Genomic DNA, 19369 nt, shown 5'->3' with positions numbered 1-19369 from the left:
AGTACTTTGAATAATTAAACTTAAGCTATTTATCAAATACAAAAATGACATAATTGTACAATTTTACAAAATAAAATAATTTCATTGGAAATAAGTAACCTTCTCCACTCTCTCAGTAAAATTTAAAATCATATTCTTAAGGAGAGAGATGAGTATGCTTGCTTTGTCTAATTCCTGAAACCTGTGTTTCATTTTGAAAGCAGCCTTTGTCATTCACCAAAGTAAAAATTTCACTTTACTCAACGAAATTGGTGAGACACAATATCTAAATATAATTTTCAAGAGAATTGCACTTCAGTCCATATTCAGAAACTTGCTGATTTGCATATCATGTGGTATGCTGTCATTTTTAAAAAAAATCAAGATACATTATTTACAGCATTTCCAAAATTTAATGAAAATGTACTATTGGTGAAATACTGAAAGGCAAAATGATTTTCTGTCCCTTAAATCCATTCTGTTATTATGACCATTGTAAAAAATAAAAAAGAGCATTTAGGAGAGTATTTTCATTTATTAAAATTCCGCTATAAAAAACAAATCATAATTTTCATAGTTTTTAAAATAATTCTCTACATAATTATTCCAATATACAGAGAGGGGTTGACATGTAGGATAGAAGGATATACTGTACTTTTATATTAGTTAAGTATTTCTTTGTACTCAGTTTGATGTAGTGGTTAACGCTTCAGGCTAGAAATTGGGAGACTGTGAGTTCTAGTTCTTCCTTGGGCACAAAGCCAGCTGGAGGACCTTGGGCCAGTCACTTTCTCTCAATCATAGACAGGAGGCAATGGCAAACCACTTCTGAAAAACCTTGCTAAGAAAACTGCTGGGACTTGTTCCGGCAGTTTCTGAGAATCAAACACAATTAAAAGGAAGAAGAAAAAAAAATGTATGTTTGTGTGTTTGTATGTTTTGCTGCTTCCAAAAATGAAAAGTCTGAAATTGAATGGAGAATTAATTATTTTGTCCTCACAGTTTTGCTTTTAGAGAACAATGTGTATAAATTGTATCCAGAATCATTTTCAGTAGAGAAGTCTATAGCAGATTTCCTGAAATATGATAAATCTAAAAAAAAAAAGAAGGCTAGCAACCAATCGTCTTTGGTACATTAATTTTTTTGCTATTGTCTGGTATCTTTGCCCATGGAAATGAAAAGGTGTAATAGAAAAAAAATTCTGGGAAAAGCAACATCTTTCTTATAAAATCCCCTCCCACACACCCACACACCCCACAGATAGATATCCTTAATGCTCACACAAAGAAGGCCTGGCTGCAGATATGAGTCTAAACTAGACTCCATCCGATTTGCCATTTCCGAAAACATTTCAGAGAGTAGGCACCATATTTCTGCCACAGAGCACATATAAAACCCCAATTCAAATAGTAGGTAATCATTGGCCACCTGGGTCTAAGACACAAAAACATTCTACCAGGCAATTTGGTTACAAAATGTCTTGGCTTTTAAATTTATTTTTAGAATAGCTGCATACTACTTGCTCACTTAATAGTTCAGGGTTACCTATAATTAAAACAAGTCTTAAAACATTAAAGGAACAATAAAACAAAGCATTTTAAAATGGTTATTCAATTAAAAGAATGAAAAGAATGAAAAAGACTGTTATGCCAATAGCAAAATCCTAAACTGGCAGCTCCTAGTAAATGGTTAGCACAGATTCTGATTCTGAACACCCTTGGCACACCATTCTGCATCAGTTGTTAATTTCTGAACCAAATATAACATTAGCACCACATAAAGCACCAAACAATAATCCAAAAATTAAATTATCAATGTGTGGTTGTAATCTTAGAGAGATTACTTAGAGATAGCTAAAATCTTTAAGACAATAGGGAATGGAACATAGTTTAAGCAGGCAACAGACATAATATCTGGAAGTCACTCAGGTAGACACCTAATTAAATCTCTTACTGTAATATGTAGGAGGAATTACACCACAATTAGATTTAATAGACTTCTGTTATTATAACTATTCTCAGCCTTCCTGTGGAATTCCTTTTTTTTTTGTTGTTCTGATCTACCTGGCAAGGTTAACAATGATCTACAATGCTGAAGCAGTAACATTCCCCTAAAGGACTGTGAGCCTTTATGATAGCATACATAACACACACTGATGCTATACAAAGAAGGTGTGCGTTAAATTTACAAGACGGTTTATTTTTTGCTGAAAAATGAGGTGGACCTCTAAATTAACAAATAAAAAAGTTAGTTAGGTTCTACATGGCTCACAAAATATAGATTGCCTGCAACTGCTCTAAGGTAATTGTCTAAAGCAGGGGTCTCCAACCTTGGCAACTTTAAGCCTGGCTTAAACTGCCAGAAGTCCGCCAGTCTTAAAGTTGCCAAGGTTGGAGACCCCTGGTCTAAAGAGTCCAGAATTGCTTGGTGAATGAGTAGGTAGCTAATTTGAATGAATAAGTGAATAAGCAAGCAAACAGGCAGCCTGTAAAGTGACTTAGAGAAGAATTTAATGACTTTTTCAGAAAATGTTTCTTTTTCTATAATTTTTGAGAAGGCTTTCTATGTCCCTCTACCAGTAATTTTACCTATGAGAATGCGCCACCAGACATTTCCATAAATAATCTGATAGCTGCCTTTCAATGGACCAAAAGGTTGCTTATGTTCTTTATAAGAGATTCCTCGAACAATAATAGGTGTTTTCTCATTATGATTTCTCTACACAAATATTCAAGTGTCAAATGACATACATTAGGCAACGATTAAAGGAAAGAGATTGAAAGAGCACTAAGCTTTATGGCATGTTGTAGGATTCCTTAGAAATCAAACGGGATATAACAAAAATCTACCAGAATGCTAATATTATGAAGCTCTTATGCTCTCTATCCTTCCAAGGTGAGTAAAAATGAGGACACAGATTGTTGGGGGCAATATGCTGACTCTGGAAAGCACTGGAAAGCGGTATATAAGTCTAAGGGCTATTGCTACTTGCACATCTGTGTAAATATGTAACTATCACCAAAAGGCATCAATGTTCAATTACCTTGTTTCAAGGAAACTGAACCCCAAATAAGCACCGTAGCCCCAGCCTTGCTGCTCAGAAATGAAATGCCCATAAAATATACTGTATATTGACATATTTTCCTGCATTCATGAACAGCACCATTATATCATAACTTCTTGGTCCATTCAGATTAGTATTACACTAATAACTGTTCTTCAGAAATCTAAAACAGAAATGTCTTCCAGACCTTCATGAAATTGCTAAATATTAAGTCCTAGACTTTTTAATGCATAATATATGCTGTACTATTCCGTCCCCTTACCTAACAGCAGAATTAACCAGTTAATTATATCCAGAAATAAATCTTCAGTCAAAATATAGGTAGTCCTCAACTTACTACAGTTCATTTAGTGACCATTCAAAGTTACCATGGCACTGAAAAAAAAAATATGACCATTTTTCATACTTGACTATTGTAGTATCCCCATGGCCATGTGATCAAAATTGGCAACTAACTCATATTTATGACGGTTGCAGTGTCCTGAGGTCACATAATGTTGTGGCCCACCAGCGGTCTGCGCGGATTGTGGCTGATCCTGACGATGAGGAGGCTGGTGTGGTGTCACGCCAGCAGCCTGTGCAGCTGGCGCTCAAGTCGGACAGCGAAAAGGCTGAAGAAGATGTGCCAGAGGCAGAGATTCAGCCAGGGCCTTCAGATCCTCCAGAGGCTCCTTCAACTGAAGAGATTGAAGTGGAGGAGCCTCTTCTCAATGCACAAGCACACAGAGCTGCCAAAAGGCAGAAGCGGTTACTCAGGAGGAGGTCTCCTCGACAGTAAGGCTTGGGGCTAATTGGCCACGCCCTTAGCCTATTTAAGTTTGCACACAGTTGGCAAACGTTGCAGGAAAAAATGTGTGTTCATCCGGTTGTCCGTTGAGCATTTGAGAGTGAATTTTCCTTGCAAACCTGGTTTCTGGCCTAATTGCCAACTCTTGTAAGCCTTCATCTAATCTTTGGAATTTCTGGCAGGCTGTTAAGGACATTTTTAGTAATAGCCTGCATTTGAAAAAGACTGAGTTTGTAGTAAACGGAGTTGCTTGGAGTTTTGTGTGTGCTACATTTCTTGGGTTCCGTAGCTGGAGCAGAACACATAATCACCTTGTGCAAGCAAAGTCAATGGGGAAGCCAGATTCACTTAACCATATTTTTAACTTAACAACTGCAGTGATTCACTTAACAACGGTGGCAAGAAAGGTCATAAAGTGAGACAACATTCACTCAACAAATGTTTTGCTAAGCAACAGAAATTTTGGGCTCAATTGTGGACATAAGTCAAGTACAGTGGTTCTCGCAATCTGCTATAGACTTCTCTGCTGGAAGAATACTACTTGCACTGTTATTCACATCTGCTGTCCAGAATTTAGCTGTGCCTTTTCATTTCTTTATAGTGGTTTGATGATATATGCAAAAAATAATAGCTACTGCCAAAGTGGGGTGTGTGTGAGAGACAGTGGGGGGAGGGGGAAAGGTAGTCCCAGTGCCACAATTTTCATAAAAGTAAGTATGATCTTCCACATCTAATTTGTTTCAACCACATTATATATGCAGTCAATGCATTATGAAGCTATACTTAGATCTTCTTCTGCCGCAAGGCAGCAGAGGCTACAAAGTAAAGTGAAAAGTGAACTCTATGGAGCCTAGACAGAAGAGGAGAGCTGTAAGAACAAAGGTAGATTCCTTTCTCTGCTCTATACATTTCTAAGAAAAGAATAAATCTGCACAGAGGAAGGTCAGCAAAGTTACTTTAAATATAGAACTCTTGCAACTTCATATAAGAATCTAAGAAGTGGATGCTTTAAAGCTTTGGATGAAACAGGTAAAGATTAATGGCTGCCTGGAAGTTTCTTTTAGGCAAAATATCTGCACTAGTCATGTTCTTTCAGAAGCATAGTCTGAAGACTCTAAAGACAAATGAGAAAGCTATTCTAATTCCTGGTATTACCTGCTATATGAAGCTAGATTTTAGTGCTGGAATCTTCTGATAATCTCTAAAGAAAGAGAGGAAGCTCAACACTAGTTGTTGGAAGACCAATCACTCCATTCATATCACAATAGGACCATGGAAATCACAGCACATAGAAAGGAGCTGCCAATATTCCAGCTATTTAGAAAGTTCAGGTGTGCAAACAGGGAATTTTGTATGCAAAGCATATTCAAATTGACTATAAGTCTGTCAACAGTTGTCACAGCCTCCTAAAACAAACCCAATTTTGGGAGCAGAATTATGCCACTTCTTAAAAGGCAAAGCTAAACTCTAAACACATATATTTCATTTTAGGTGGTACAAGCTAGCAAATTCTCTAGTTTTATCATAGGAGTGATGTGATAGCAGTTTTCCAGTACTTGAGGGGCTGTCACTGAGAAGAGGAAGTCAATTTATTTTCCAAGGCACCTGAGGGAAGGATAAGAAGTAATGGGTGGAAGATCTTTAAAGACAGATCCAACCTAGAACTAAGGAGAAATTTCTGGACAGTGAGAACAGTTAATCAAGTTGGAAGTTATGAGTGCTTCATCACTGGAGGTTTACAAGAAGAGACTGGACAGCCATTTGTCAGGAATAGTATAGACAGGGGATTGGACTAGAAGACCTCCAAGGTCCAAGGTCCCTTCCAAATCCATTATTCTATGTTCTACACCCAAAGCTGCCTCTTCCACATGCAGATTTCTTTCCTCCCTTCCTTTTTTGAATTTGTGTTAAATTATAGAAGAATGCTAGAAGATTCATACTTAGCACTGTTTCATAATACTGAAAGGTAATTTAAATATATTTTTGTTGTGGCCCACCAGCGGCCTGCGCGGATCGTGGCTGATCCCGACGACGAGGAGGTTGATGTGGGGTTGCACCAGCAGCCTGCGCAGCCGGTGCTTGCGTTGGACAGCGAGGAGGCTGAAAAGAATGTGGTGCCAGAGGCAGAGACTCAGCCAGGGCTTTCAGAACCTCCAGAGGCTCCTTCAAGTGGAGAGAGCGAAGTGGAGGAGCCTCTCCTCAATGCTCGAGCACGTAGGGCTGCCAAAAGGCAGGAGTGGCTACTCAGGAGGAGGAGGTCTACTCAAGAGAAGGGCTTGAGGATAATTGGCCACTCCCTTAGCCTATTTAAGTTGCACGCAGCTAGTGCATTCTTGCTGGAAACAACTTGTATTATTATCAGAGTATTTTGGTTTATCATATCTTGTTTTCTGGGCTGGTTGCCAACCTTTGCCAGTTTATTCTTGCTACTTAATAAATTTGATAAGGACCGTTGGTGTGTGTCAATATCCTCGGAAATCCGGAGCTGGGGCAGAACAATTTTACTTTATGCAATATGAAGAAAAAATATAATCAAAAAGTAACAATAATAATCTTAAAACACATACCCATCTGACTCCCAACATTCCAAAATTCTTGAGGATTATAATTAGAAGAGTTGGTTCGGATTCCTCTAGGATATATTCTTGTGAGAAATCTGAGAGTATGTTGAACAAATTCATTTGCTATAAAGAGATAGATCCAATACTGCATTATAGAAAGGCATGAAAAATAGCCAGTTATATAGAACTAAAAAATAAATGCATGGACATGTTCAAAACATTTTGATACTTATTAAGAGCAGATTTAACAGAAATACTGGTGTGAAAATTTTGAATATTGAAAATATTGATGTAAATCCAAACTACTACTTGATTAGCAACCTTCAATCCATGCCCTTGTATGTTAAGTATTATTTATATTTATAATTGTTCCTTCATTTTCCAAAATTAAACATTAATAATAAAATAATCTAAAATATAATCAAGTGACATAATAAATTTAAAGTCATATCTACCTCTATACCTGTGCATAAACACACATTGCCTGAAGAAATATATGATCAGTAAAAAGAAAACATTTTATTCCTCTCAAGTACATGTTTCAGTTTAATTAGATATTTCTAATTGATTACAGTATGATCCCTCTATGAGGTTATCATAACCAAAATATATGGGCCATCAAATCAATCAGAGACATTCCTCATGCTGGATTCTTCAGATTGTATGTATATATAATTATGTATAGTTATGTTTATTTAAAGAAGAAGCAACTAACAACTTGCTTTCAGTCCAGAGGATAGTCTCACAGCTCCTATTATAGCTTTCTGACACTGTTATTTGCCTCAATGCTATACCATGCAAGCAACTTTACAACAGAAAACAATTTGGCAGGGACGATACTACCTCAGTAAGGAGCACATCCTGGTTTGGAATCCTATAATGGTTTTTCTTCAAAATAAAAAGCCCCATTTAACATGCTTTTTTTTAAAGTAAAAAATGTGAGGCAATTTGCTCACAACATACTGTATCAGCAGATTCTATTATGGAAACAGTAGAAAGCTCAAATTCTCGAATACAGCTCATCTGTCTGGAACCCCCAGTGCATATCAGACATTAATACAATTGAGTGTGTCCAGAAATATTTCACAAGAAGAGTCCTCCACTCCTTTGCTCGCAACAAAATACCTTATGCCACCATACTTGAAATTCTGGGCTTAGAAAACTTAGAACTATGCCGCCTTCGGTGTGACCTAAGCATAGCTCATAAAATCATCTGTTACAATGTCCTACCTGTCAATGGCTACTTCAGCTTCAACCACAACAATACACAAGCAAACAATAGATACAAACTTAAAGTGAACAGCTCCAAACTCGATTGCAGAAAATATGACTTCAGCAACAGAGTGGTCAATGCCTGGAATGCACTACCTGACTCTGTTTCTGTTTCTTCCCCAAACCCCCAAAACTTTAACCTAAGACTGTCTATTGTGGACCTCACCACATTCCTAAGAGGCCTGTAAGGAGCGTGTATAAGAGCACCAGCATGCCTACCATCCCTGTCCTAATGTTCCCTTTATTTGTATTTCGCTGTGCCCTCAAGACCCTGCTGTTCCGCCAGGCCGGGCTATCAATGTAATGATTTTAAATTAGGTGTTTTAAATTTTGGGGGTTTTAAATTTGAGCCAAAACTATTTAATAATTTTAATTATTTTTAATTGATGTTTGTCTTTGTGCTTTTAATAGGCTGTACACCGCCCTGAGTCCTCCAGGAGAAGGGTGGTACAGAAATAAAATTGTTGTTGTTGTTGTTGTTGTTGTTGTTGTTGTTGTTGTTGTTATTATTATTATTATTATTATTATTATTATTATTATTATTATTAGTCTAAATGCCAAAAATTACCTTTCAGTTTTGCCAGCTTTCGGGCTTTTGCCTCACCAATTGAATTATTTTCATAAAAATGCTGATTTTTTCTTGAATCTTCAAAACTTATAAATTTCTGAGATTTGGTATATATCACAAGTTCTGACAGTGCCAAGGCAATCTTTATTTTCCTTATCTATAAGTAATGACATAACAAGTGAAGAATGATTTAATTATCTTTTCACCATCATATCAACATTTATACAAGGATATCAGGTAATTTTGGTTGACAATTCTTAAGGAGAAAAAAAAATACTTCTATTCATATAGCACCATCCCCCTATAATAGACTTTAGCTTGGAACACTACAGAAGATTAGAATGTGAAATTGGATTTATCTGAATTCAACTTTCCATACCACACTCTCAATCCATTCCAGCACAAAAAAATCTGGAATCCTTTAAAGCCCAATAATCATCTTGGTGTAACGTTAAATAATTTAAGAAGCACAATTAATCATAACTAATGTTTACTGAGGTATTTATACAAAACTAGATATAGACTAAAAGGATCCTTATAAATGTAAATCTAGTAAGAGGCAGCCCTGCTTGAACTGAAAAGATGGCAGACATGCAGAAGAGAGTAAGTTCTGAATCTGGAATCCAAAGTAGTACATTCCTTAAAGTTCATCACTTACGCAATAACACAGACATTTTCTAACATTTTTTGAACTTCAAGTTCTTTTTCATACATTTTTCTGTCCATAGCCCTAAGAAAAGCAAAATTGCATTATTTCTGGTAAATGAAAAATAGCAAACCTGCTTGAGATAAATACTAATGTGTGGTTTATAACTGCACATCCATCATACAAACCGACTTTGAAGTTCAAATATCTTCCTTTGAGAACTTTCCTAACATTTGAGGATCAAAAAAGATCTTCAAATTCGAACTAAGAAAGATATATTTTTCTTTGAAAATTTAATTTCACATACATACTTTTTGTTTCTTTCTTGGAGGAGCTGCACTTTTCCAACGTGCTTGTCTTTTCTTAACCAGAGATTGTTTAGGGCATTTTAACTCATTATTTGACTCATCCTCACTTGTTTCCTCCTCTTCAAATTCTCCTGTTTGACCATGACTGTCCATATCTTTCCTTTCAAGTGTTTCTTCAAGTGTTCCAATTTTTTTATTTTTTATCATAATTTTGAATTTTAGTGCCTATAAGTCAATATTATTATAGGTTAATAAGACTCCCCATTAACATGTGGGATATACTTTTAATTTCAACAACATTATTGAAATATATAGTACAAAGGTATGCAGCTCCCCTTCAAAATACTTCCACCTGTTCCTCAAGCAGGAGTTTTGAGTCTAGAAGGACCCACAAATTGCACCCCTGGTCTGCCTGCAGCAGTCTAACCCCATCCAGAATAAAAGATGGAAAAGTCCCTATATGTAACGGTAACAATTATATTTTTAAAAAATGTTACCTCAGGAGAAGGTAATTCAGTTGGTATGGTCTCATCTATTATAAATGTAACCAGCTTGTCACACAGAATATTTTTTAGATAATCCACCATAACTTCCTGCTGCTTAGGACTACAATGATTCTCCAGAGACAATATCAGAGGATAATCAGAGACCTGAAAATGTAATTTCAAAGTTATTAACCTCCTTAATTGCACAAATAGGAAATACATACAACTAAAATAAGCAATATTGCAATTACAGATATTTTCATTAAGACACAAAAAATACTATGGCATCTTAAAGTAGTCCCAAGTAAGTAGCTCATAGTTCTTCTTCTATAAATGGCTTACTTTCCTTTCAATATAGTTGTCTGCACTAGTGAGAGGAACAAAGCCATCTTGGTGCTGAAGAGAGCATACATTCCCTCCTCTTTCATCTATTCCTTTCATCTGCAGTTGCAGACATGGGTTGGAACAGAGCTTTTATTTGGTTCTATTCATTTTTAAGAGGAAAAGTTTCTGCCCAACAGATTGTTTCATGGTCCATGTAGTAGGTGCCTTTTGTTTTATGCTACTGAATTCTCATCATCCATCAAAACTCTGAAGGCATGTGGGTAATTAATTAGGAGTATCTTAAAACATCTGGTAGGTATGTCACACATGTACCTACCACAAACGCATACTTGTCTATCACTTGGATGACGGTCATAAAGCTAATTTTGTTTGTTAATGTATATCCATGATAAACGACAGGATCGTTATTGGGTCCATCCCAGCAATCAATTTCCAGGCACCGGCATCCTTTCATTAGAGCACTTTTTTAAAAAAAAAAAATAGAAATGGAGTCATATATTTGCTACCGAGACACTAAAAATGAAAATAATTTGCTGGCATTCTTTGTCTGGTTCAAAGCTAATGGAATTGATGTCCTCTAACACAACTGGGGGAAGGAGTGTAAAAAACCTTCCATTTCAAATTCTATCAAAACATGGACATTTTTCCCTCACAAGGAATAATATGTAGGTTTAGGTCATTTAAAATAAATGGAGTTCCTCATTCAACATTGTCATTAAAAGTTTGTTATGACAATGCCAGCTTTCTTTAGCTGCAGTTGTGAGGAAATAGTATCTGGTCCAAAGGAAAGCCCCCAGTGCCTGGTCCAGTTACACAACCCAAATTAAATTTGTTTCATGAAATTTTGTTAATCTATTTTTGGTAATAGCCAGAGATGTTGCTCCATAGAAAATATATTTTAAGATTCTCATGCTACAATACATGTTTTCAGTCATTTTGAAATGGCACATTATAGGGCTACTACTATGGGAAGTTGTGGTTGAAAAATACTCTTAGAAAACACTTATAACAAAAGCACCAGAGATGATTAAAAAGTTGTCTGGCTACAATAGTACTAAGAACTGCATGTATAAGAAAAATGTAAAGCGTGTTATTTGTAGATCGTTTATTTTAACTTGACTAGTTCGCTCAGAAAAATCCTCAGGAAAGAAGTTGAGTTTCTAAAGCAAGTATTTATCTGAAAAAATGCACAGTGGGCTATCCAACAGTATTCCCAAAAGTTAATGTTGTAGCACAACTGCTGTAGTATACTATGCAAATTGTGCTTCCATAGCTTCTGGAAAGTAAACTATGAATCGCCATTAGGAAACGACTATTGCACTGTGAGCCCCTGAAGGACAAGAGTATTAAGATTTGTACCCCAAAGAAAGGACATAAAACTTGGTCCCATTAATTTCAATGGGTTTTAAAATCCCAACAACAGCAAAACTCATTACACCGCATCATTTCCTGGAATACTTTAAAAGGCAAATGGGGACTCCAAATGTTGAATATTTGCCAATTTTGGCTTTAATTTTAATTTTTCATTTAATCAAATATAGCTTTAGAATTGTAGATAATTATTCTAATAGACAATGGTTTTGCTAGTTTTAGTGAATCCATCCCCGGAATAGTACAGAAACCCAATTAAAATATTCCAGACAGGGATTATCTTCACTCAATTTGTACATATCCAGAGAAAAGTGTACCACTTCTGCAGGTACTTTGGTCCACCCTTGAGTTGTTCTTACTGGTATTAAGTTTTTTTCTAGCATTCAAGTAGAATTTGCTTATGTTAACTCGAATCCATTATTCCATTTTCAGAACTCTAAAATGTTTGAAAATAGGTTCTGACTTTCTGAGAAAATCTTTTCCGGCTTTTGTAGAGTGCTCTTGTATTCCTCCTATTTCCAAGAGGCTAAATATTCCCAGTTCTTTCTAGCCCTATCAATCTGTGAATCTTTTCCAGTTTATCTGCATCCTCTTGAAAACAAATTGCCCAGAAATTGACACAGCATTCAAGTGTGTTGCCTTTTTTATAGACATATCACACTGCTTAGTCAGTTGTGCCTGGAATGACACATAAATATTCACTTGACAATTAATTATTACTCCAAGATCAAATTCACAAGTATTATTATTTAATACCTATAACTATAGATTTTACTTTGCATTTGTCTAAGTTTAATATCATTTTGTTATTTTCAGCCCATTTCTCTAACCAATCAATACTATTTTAAATTATTTTTTGTTTTCTAGGATATCAATTATCCCACCCAATTTTATGAATTTGTATGGAAGAGTTATTATATTTTATTCTAATTTGATAAGAGTCTTTGCACAACACTTGAATACAATTTTTGAACCAGCTTCAAAATTTTATTATTATTCCATTCAGTCCAGTTTACTACATGAAGTACTTTATCAAATGTCTTGCTGAAGTAAATATATATTATATCTATGGTATTCTCACAGTCTACTGAACAAGCCATGCAATTAAAAATGAGATAACATTAGCCTGACAAGATTTGTTCTTGATAAATATATCTTGTCTTCTGGTAAATACATATTATTTCAAGATATTAAACGATCAACTCTTTTATGATCTGCTATTTGTTATCAGACTAACTAGTCTTCAGTTCATTACATCTACTTTTCTCACTTTTCGAATACAGTACATACAGTATATAATACAGTACATAGAGTAGATAACTACATTTTCTAATTGCCTGGCATTTCATCAGTTTTCTATTATTTGTCAAAGAGAATACATAAAGTTTCTACCACACATCAGCAAATTATTTCACAATGTAATTCATGGTCTTCTACTCATTCAAAGTAGACGTCTTAGTAATGTCATTTTTACTAAACATTTTAGTTTGTTTGTTTTTTTTTTAAAAGGAGCCTATTTATTTTTCTAGCACCCTCTATACTTCCAGGCTATCAATATCTATTCTTCCTTAGTAACATCTCTCTCTTACATATGATCTTTTTTGTTTTCAGAATTCTGATTAGCGTTTTGTTATACAGGTAGTCCTTGACTTACAACCATTTGTTTAGTGACTATTTAAGTTACAAAGGCCCTGAAAATAAATGACTTACAATTGTTTTTCACACTTACAACTGTCACTCAGCATCCCCATGGCCACATGATCAAAATTTGGATGCTTGGTAACTGGCTCATATTTATGATGGTTTCAATGTCCCGAGGTCACGTCATCACCTTTTGTGACTTTCTGACAAATCAATGAGGAAGCCAGATTCACTTACCAACGATGCTAACTTAACAACTGCAGTGATTCACTTAATAACTGTGGCAAGAAAAGTGGTAGAATGGGGCAAAATTCACTTACACCGGTCTTGCTTAGCAATGGAAATTTTGGACTCAATTGTGTTTGTAAATTGAGGAATACCTGTATTAGTTTCTTCTATGTCCACTCTTTTTTTTCTAATTGGAATTATTTGCAGTTATGTTTTTAGTATCTCCTGGAATTCTCATCCATCTTGAACCTATTTTTTTCCATTAGCTTCTTCTGAAATGGAATCCATTCAACTTGCTCTGAATTTATTGAAATCCACTTTTCTGAAGTCCAAGACACATGTATCAATTGTATTAAAATTTAGTTTCCCTTCACATTAACAAAAATAACATTAAATGGCTATTTCCTGTTCCTATTGCACCTACTCCCTCAGCTAAGTCTTCTCAAGTAGGAAAGCCAATGGGAAAAAGGAGTCACTCAGATACTCAGAATGAGCAATCAATAGGTCTCAAGGCACAACTCTTGCACTCAGCAGCTATTCAGGAAATAAACTTTTCACCCCTCACAATTTAGTATATAATCCTTCAAAATGGAGTTCAATCTGTTCATTCTTCTTTTTTATCTCTCTATTGAACTCTCCTGGCAAACTACTATTAGCATTCTTTGTTCATTCATTTTGTCTGACAGAACCCTATTAAATAAGGTACATGGTTTAACAAAAGTTGTTTTAGACATAACAGGAAGCCCTACACAATCAAGGTAGTACCACTCAGGTCTAGGGCACAAACATTTATTATGTTAGCTTTTCTCAGAGGAGACAAAGTAGAAACAGTTTATTAGCAGCAGGATTATTAGAAGTCACAATTGATTCCAAAACAGGTTCTCGAGTTATCCTTAGTTTGCTTTTCTTCCCTGTAACTAACCTCTTAAACTCCACCAAGATCCATCCAGAAACAAAAATGATTTATCTGAGGCTACTACAAATATATTCCTACTCTCTTACTGAATCTTTGACAATGTTTAAAGTTTTATACAACTGGTTATCTGACTCGTATCTTTTGTTTTCCTGTCCTCCTTTAACCCCCTTATATTAGCAATAGCAACAGCATCTAGACTTATATACTGCTCCAGAGCTTTACAGCCCTCTCTAAGTGATTTACAAGACAACATATTGCCCCCAACAATCTGGGTCCTCATTTTACTGACCTCGGAAGGATGGAAGGCTGAGCCAATCTTCAGCCAGTGAGACTTAAACTGCCAAACTATTGGCAACCAGCAGAATTAGCCTGCAGTAATGCATTCTAACCACTGTACCACCACGGCTCCTGCTAGTTGCTAGTTATTTATAACTTTTGATGGTATGCATGTATTTCATCATACAAAGTGGACACTTCAGAAGGACAATATCTTACCTTAGAAAATTAAGCATTGTCAGACCTGATCAATATTTGCAGAAGAAACTGTCCTAAAATCTCAATGCAAAAGTTCTAGGCTAGCATGAGAATAGATGACAAGCAACTTCCATATTCTTGCCAAGAAAATGAGATGGATGCATCCATGTAGGTACTACTAGTTCAGCTAGGCTCGATTAATTTTTTTTCTTCCTCTTAAGTGAAAAAATGTTCTGTACATATTGTTCCCAGGCCCAAGAAATTAGTACGCTTGGGAGTCTGTCTCAATTATTAACATATGTTTCTTATACTGGCTCCTAAAAATTCTAGGTTTTCAATGTCTGATCAAAGTGCTTGTTCTTTCCTCTTGCTGCTAATCTTCTGTGATCTGTTTCTCGGTCCTTCCTTCTGTGCACAGGATTGATCCACATAAATTAAAGAACTCCTGGAACTGAGAAAGCATAGCACAAAACATGGTACAATTCTAGTTCTCTAATGAGAAACCCTAGAGTACTATAAGTTCTCACACTCCTTTATTCTCTGATGCTTATTGTTCATTATGTTTAATGATCTGCCTCAAAATAGCTCTAGCAAATCTTAGAAACTCTGAACGCTTTATATATATATATACATAAATATGGGGAAATGAGTTTGTAAATCATGCAGTGGACTATTTACACAAAGTAAACATTTTACCCTAGCATGCTTTGGCACAGGCTATATGGATTTCCTTGGTGCATTTATATTTTGAAAATGTATATTCTTCTCTTTAAATCAAAACCTGATAGCAACACTAAAATATTTATCTGTCATATTGAATTGTAGTCTAGCTACTTTGCTTTCTTTTTGTGGTTTTCAGTGGGTTTTTTGACGATGTTTTAATTTATGCTTTTGAAAATGAGATTCAGGAAAACAGAAGAAGCTGTTCTACTGAACTACTTATTATATTAAACTAATGATTCAAAATGGATACAAATACCTTGCATAGCCCCACAGGTGACTTGACCCTATTAGCTGATCAGATATGAGGTAGGTGTTGTGTGAGGATGAAATAAAGTATTCACATAGCGGACGGGACATATCCTGGTAAACAGTTCTGTGCTCACTTTTAAATATCGCGCAGTCCTCAGAGCTCACATATCTTATAAATCCTTCAAATGTCATCTCTTTATTTCTCTTTGCTGAAAGCCAGAACATTACAAACACATATATATCTCCAGCATGGACACAAACAGAATTAAGCACAAACTGAAAATATTCCAGACTAAATATATTAGTGTAACATAGAATGTCAGATCACATATGAAAATCTAAACTGTTCTTGCACTCAGTGATGAGAAATTGAAACTAAATGAATCACATATGATATGTATTTTATATGCTCATATAACTTAATCAACTCAGTAATTGAGTGATATCTTTCATGAGCTTTGGCTGATGCACCCTCAGTTTCTTTGTTTTGCCACAGTTATTCAGGTTATGCTATAAATGAATTTCTCTCAGAATAGTGTTTGCTGTTCAAATTGATACAATATTATCAGTTTCAGATCAGAAACTACATTTGATATTAGCTAACATACTATGCTGCATACTTGTGTGTGCATTTAGTATATACTGTAAACCAATAAATCCTGTCATCATTTCCACATGTAAGACTTAATACTATGCTGGGGAGCCTTTCAGAATGTTCACCTGGGCACTATTGTATGGACTGTTCATACAATAAGTTAGATGCCCAACAAAATAAAGCACCATCATCTTGCAAGGTCTCATCTGAAACTGTGAAAATGACAAAAGATACCATGATCATATGAGATTTCTACCTCTTTTAATTTAGTGAGGTTGTGAGGAAATGGATGCACCGTGGCTGCACTTGATTCTGTGGTCTGGAGATACAATTTTGCCAATCTCCAAGTCAGAGAGCATGTCTATTCATATTTTGCCTAGAAAATAGTTCAGTAGGACTCAACTAAGAATTTTAGTCTTAAGTTTCATCCATTTTACTTAATTTTTACAAACACAATGAAACTTAAAACCAGGGGTAGGCTGCTGCTCTTGTAACAACCGGCTCACCCGGAACTGAAAATGCACACATGTGCCTTCCGCGCATGTGCACGGCATTGAAAAATCTGGCAATTATATAGGACGTGATAATGCCAGGGCGGGTGGGTGGGGCCAGCCCTGGTCAGAACTACCAGTTCACTTGAACCGGTCCGAACCGGCAGCAGCCCACCACTGTTTAAAACCCTATCCTTAACTGACTTCTGTCCTCTGATTCTAAAGCAATGCTGCAGCTCTTATTTCCCCCAATTATTGTTCTTTACTTAAAGGATTTGATTTCCTAGTCACTGAATATTTTAACACCCATTCTGTTTTTGACACCTAAATCTCTTTAATTTTTTTCCTCAGGAAATAGCAAATCTCAAACTTGTTCAAAGGCTTCCTTCAAAACAAAATCAGTTTAGCACCATTGTGATTGTTTTGTCTCCTTTCTATCACATATTGCACATACTGACGCAATATAAAACCAATGCAATATAAATGCCGTATCTATTTATTTATTAAATTTATTTTGTGCCCATTTCACTCTACAAAGTGACTCTGGACAGAGAGACTCTGGTCCAACTCTATGCATGTACACCCATTTTATAAACCCTCAAGGGATTTTTATCATGAGAGTCCGAGCCTCCCAGGATCAGGGTTAAATTTGAGGTTTCATAGGAAAAAGATTTATTCTACATAAGAAAGGAATTCTAGTCACATTAATATCATGCAATACTGCAAAAGAGCAGACAAATAAAAAACATTTGCTGTTAATAGGACTGATTTTCCAAATAAATATGTTTGGTAGCATATTAATATTTTCCTTTCTTTAGTTTATAAGAAAAAATTATCATGGATTTATCTATTGGATTTTTTTTTAAAAAAGGTGTATAACATGCTTCTATTTATATGTTTCATATATTTAATCTTGCATTTGGGACTTACGAGGTTCAGGATATAAAAATGGACTCTTTAAAAAGATGCAAAAGGACAAATAAAATGAGGGCTTAAGGGTATGAAGTGCATGACTGGCTTTATTTCCACCCAAAGCATACTTTATTTTTATTCTTCCCTTTTGATCCCAATTATTTCCAAGGCTAACTTTCTTAGGCTACAAGTTCTTTAGGAAAGAGTAACTGTATTTTTCAAGGAGGGAACTTTCCTACATCTAAGGCCCTAGGACCGTGATGTCAAACCTATGGCACACGTGCCCAAAGTGGCACGTAAAGCCATGTCACCCGGCACACATGGCCTTGCCTGTTTGTCTTCTGGATTTCTGGCGCGCATGCACGTGCGATGATCAGCTGTCTTTCGCATGTGCAGCAGTGCTGAAAAACAGTGTGTACATCCGCACTGGCCAGCTAATCGATGGGTGCGCATGTGTGCTAGAACCCGGAAGTTAGGCTTTTCTGGAGTGCAGCCCTGATGAACACACGTGCATGTGCAATGTTTCCACGCAATCCTTTTGGCACTCGGTGCTAAAAAACTTCGCCATCACTGCCCTAGGACAAGTAAGCTGCAACTAATTAAATGACTGCATTCATTGTTATACATACTTCAAAATGTTAAACAGAACATAGGCTACATTCCTGAAGACAATATACCATATCACACCCTTCTATTCCAAGCAGAATGTATATGCAGCATATGATCTGTTTTTATCTACTGCATCTTATACTGCCGTACTCCACAAGCATGCTGTTACTACTGTTCCAGAAGATCTCTACTATACAAATTGGATGCTATTGTTGCTAAGTGCTAAGAAGCTAAGAAGACAACAGGACTAAGTATACTACTTTCAAATGCAAAGGTTAAGAAGGCAAACAGCAATTAAAGACTGTTTCAGTTGGTTAAGGCAAGAGGACAGTTTAATTCTTATAACCACCAGATCAGAGGAGACTGGCTTGCTTATTATCTTTCACAAGTATGCTCCTTTTCAGAATCCATTTTTGGCTCTCTTTGCATACTCATCCAGATGCAAAAGACAACTCATATGTGGTCACGTGCAATTATGGGATACTGTACTTAAACTGCCACTATGTAAGCAGAATCTCGCTTTTATCTAGTTTACTCAATGACCCACCAAATTCTGCGAAGTGAAAGACCCAGACATGAATCTGCTCTAGCCACAGAGATATGATTATTTGTATTGAGATCTTAATTACATCCCTTGTGTACAAAAATTGTATATTCCACTATTTTTAATGCAAAAAAGGAATAGAAAAATAATAAAAGCAAATCAAGAAACAATTTATTTTTTGCTAATGCACAACCTTTATTATCTAATACCAAAAAATTCAAAATATATATTTTTCTCTCCCCATCTTTGGAGTCTATAAATACAGTCACAAATATATAAACAAATAATGTATTTGTATGCTTGTAGGCTTATAAGGTAATATATTTTCTTCCTAAAATGACTTGTAAGTTTTATTGAGTTTACATTAAATTTCTGTTCACAAATTCTTTCTGAACAGAGCACTTTAAAACCAAAATCTCCACTTGAGAAATCCTTGGCAAAACAACTACTATACAATAAGTCACTCCTGGCAAATGGACTAGACATGCAGTTTCATGCTATTTAGCCATGAGAATAATTTAGCAATTTTAGCATTTAATTTAGCAAAATTAATTGCTGAGGCATTTTTTTCTCATAAAAGTGCCATGCAGTGATAGAAGG

General features: G+C 35.7%; 1 protein-coding gene across 2 annotated transcripts in view; it reads right to left on the bottom strand.

Moving 5' to 3' along the window:
• PLCZ1 (phospholipase C zeta 1) overlaps positions 1–19369 on the bottom strand; it is a 41801-nt gene that overhangs the window by 7152 nt on the left and 15280 nt on the right. For both annotated transcript variants that reach the window (XM_087873054.1, XM_034442640.3), the window contains exons 4-9: positions 15626–15827; positions 10333–10477; positions 9684–9836; positions 9190–9411; positions 8233–8389; positions 6399–6515 (exon numbers count right to left, since the gene is read on the bottom strand). In XM_087873054.1, coding sequence (XP_087729180.1) covers positions 6399–6515; positions 8233–8389; positions 9190–9411; positions 9684–9836; positions 10333–10477; positions 15626–15827 — 996 coding nt within the window. The remainder of the gene's footprint in view (positions 1–6398; positions 6516–8232; positions 8390–9189; positions 9412–9683; positions 9837–10332; positions 10478–15625; positions 15828–19369) is intronic.

This window comes from Pantherophis guttatus, chromosome 7 (genome assembly GCF_059756535.1).
Source record: "Pantherophis guttatus breed Tessera chromosome 7, ASM5975653v1, whole genome shotgun sequence".
Classification (NCBI taxonomy): Eukaryota; Metazoa; Chordata; class Lepidosauria; order Squamata; family Colubridae; genus Pantherophis; species Pantherophis guttatus.
This window is presented reverse-complemented; position numbering and strand designations above follow the sequence as displayed.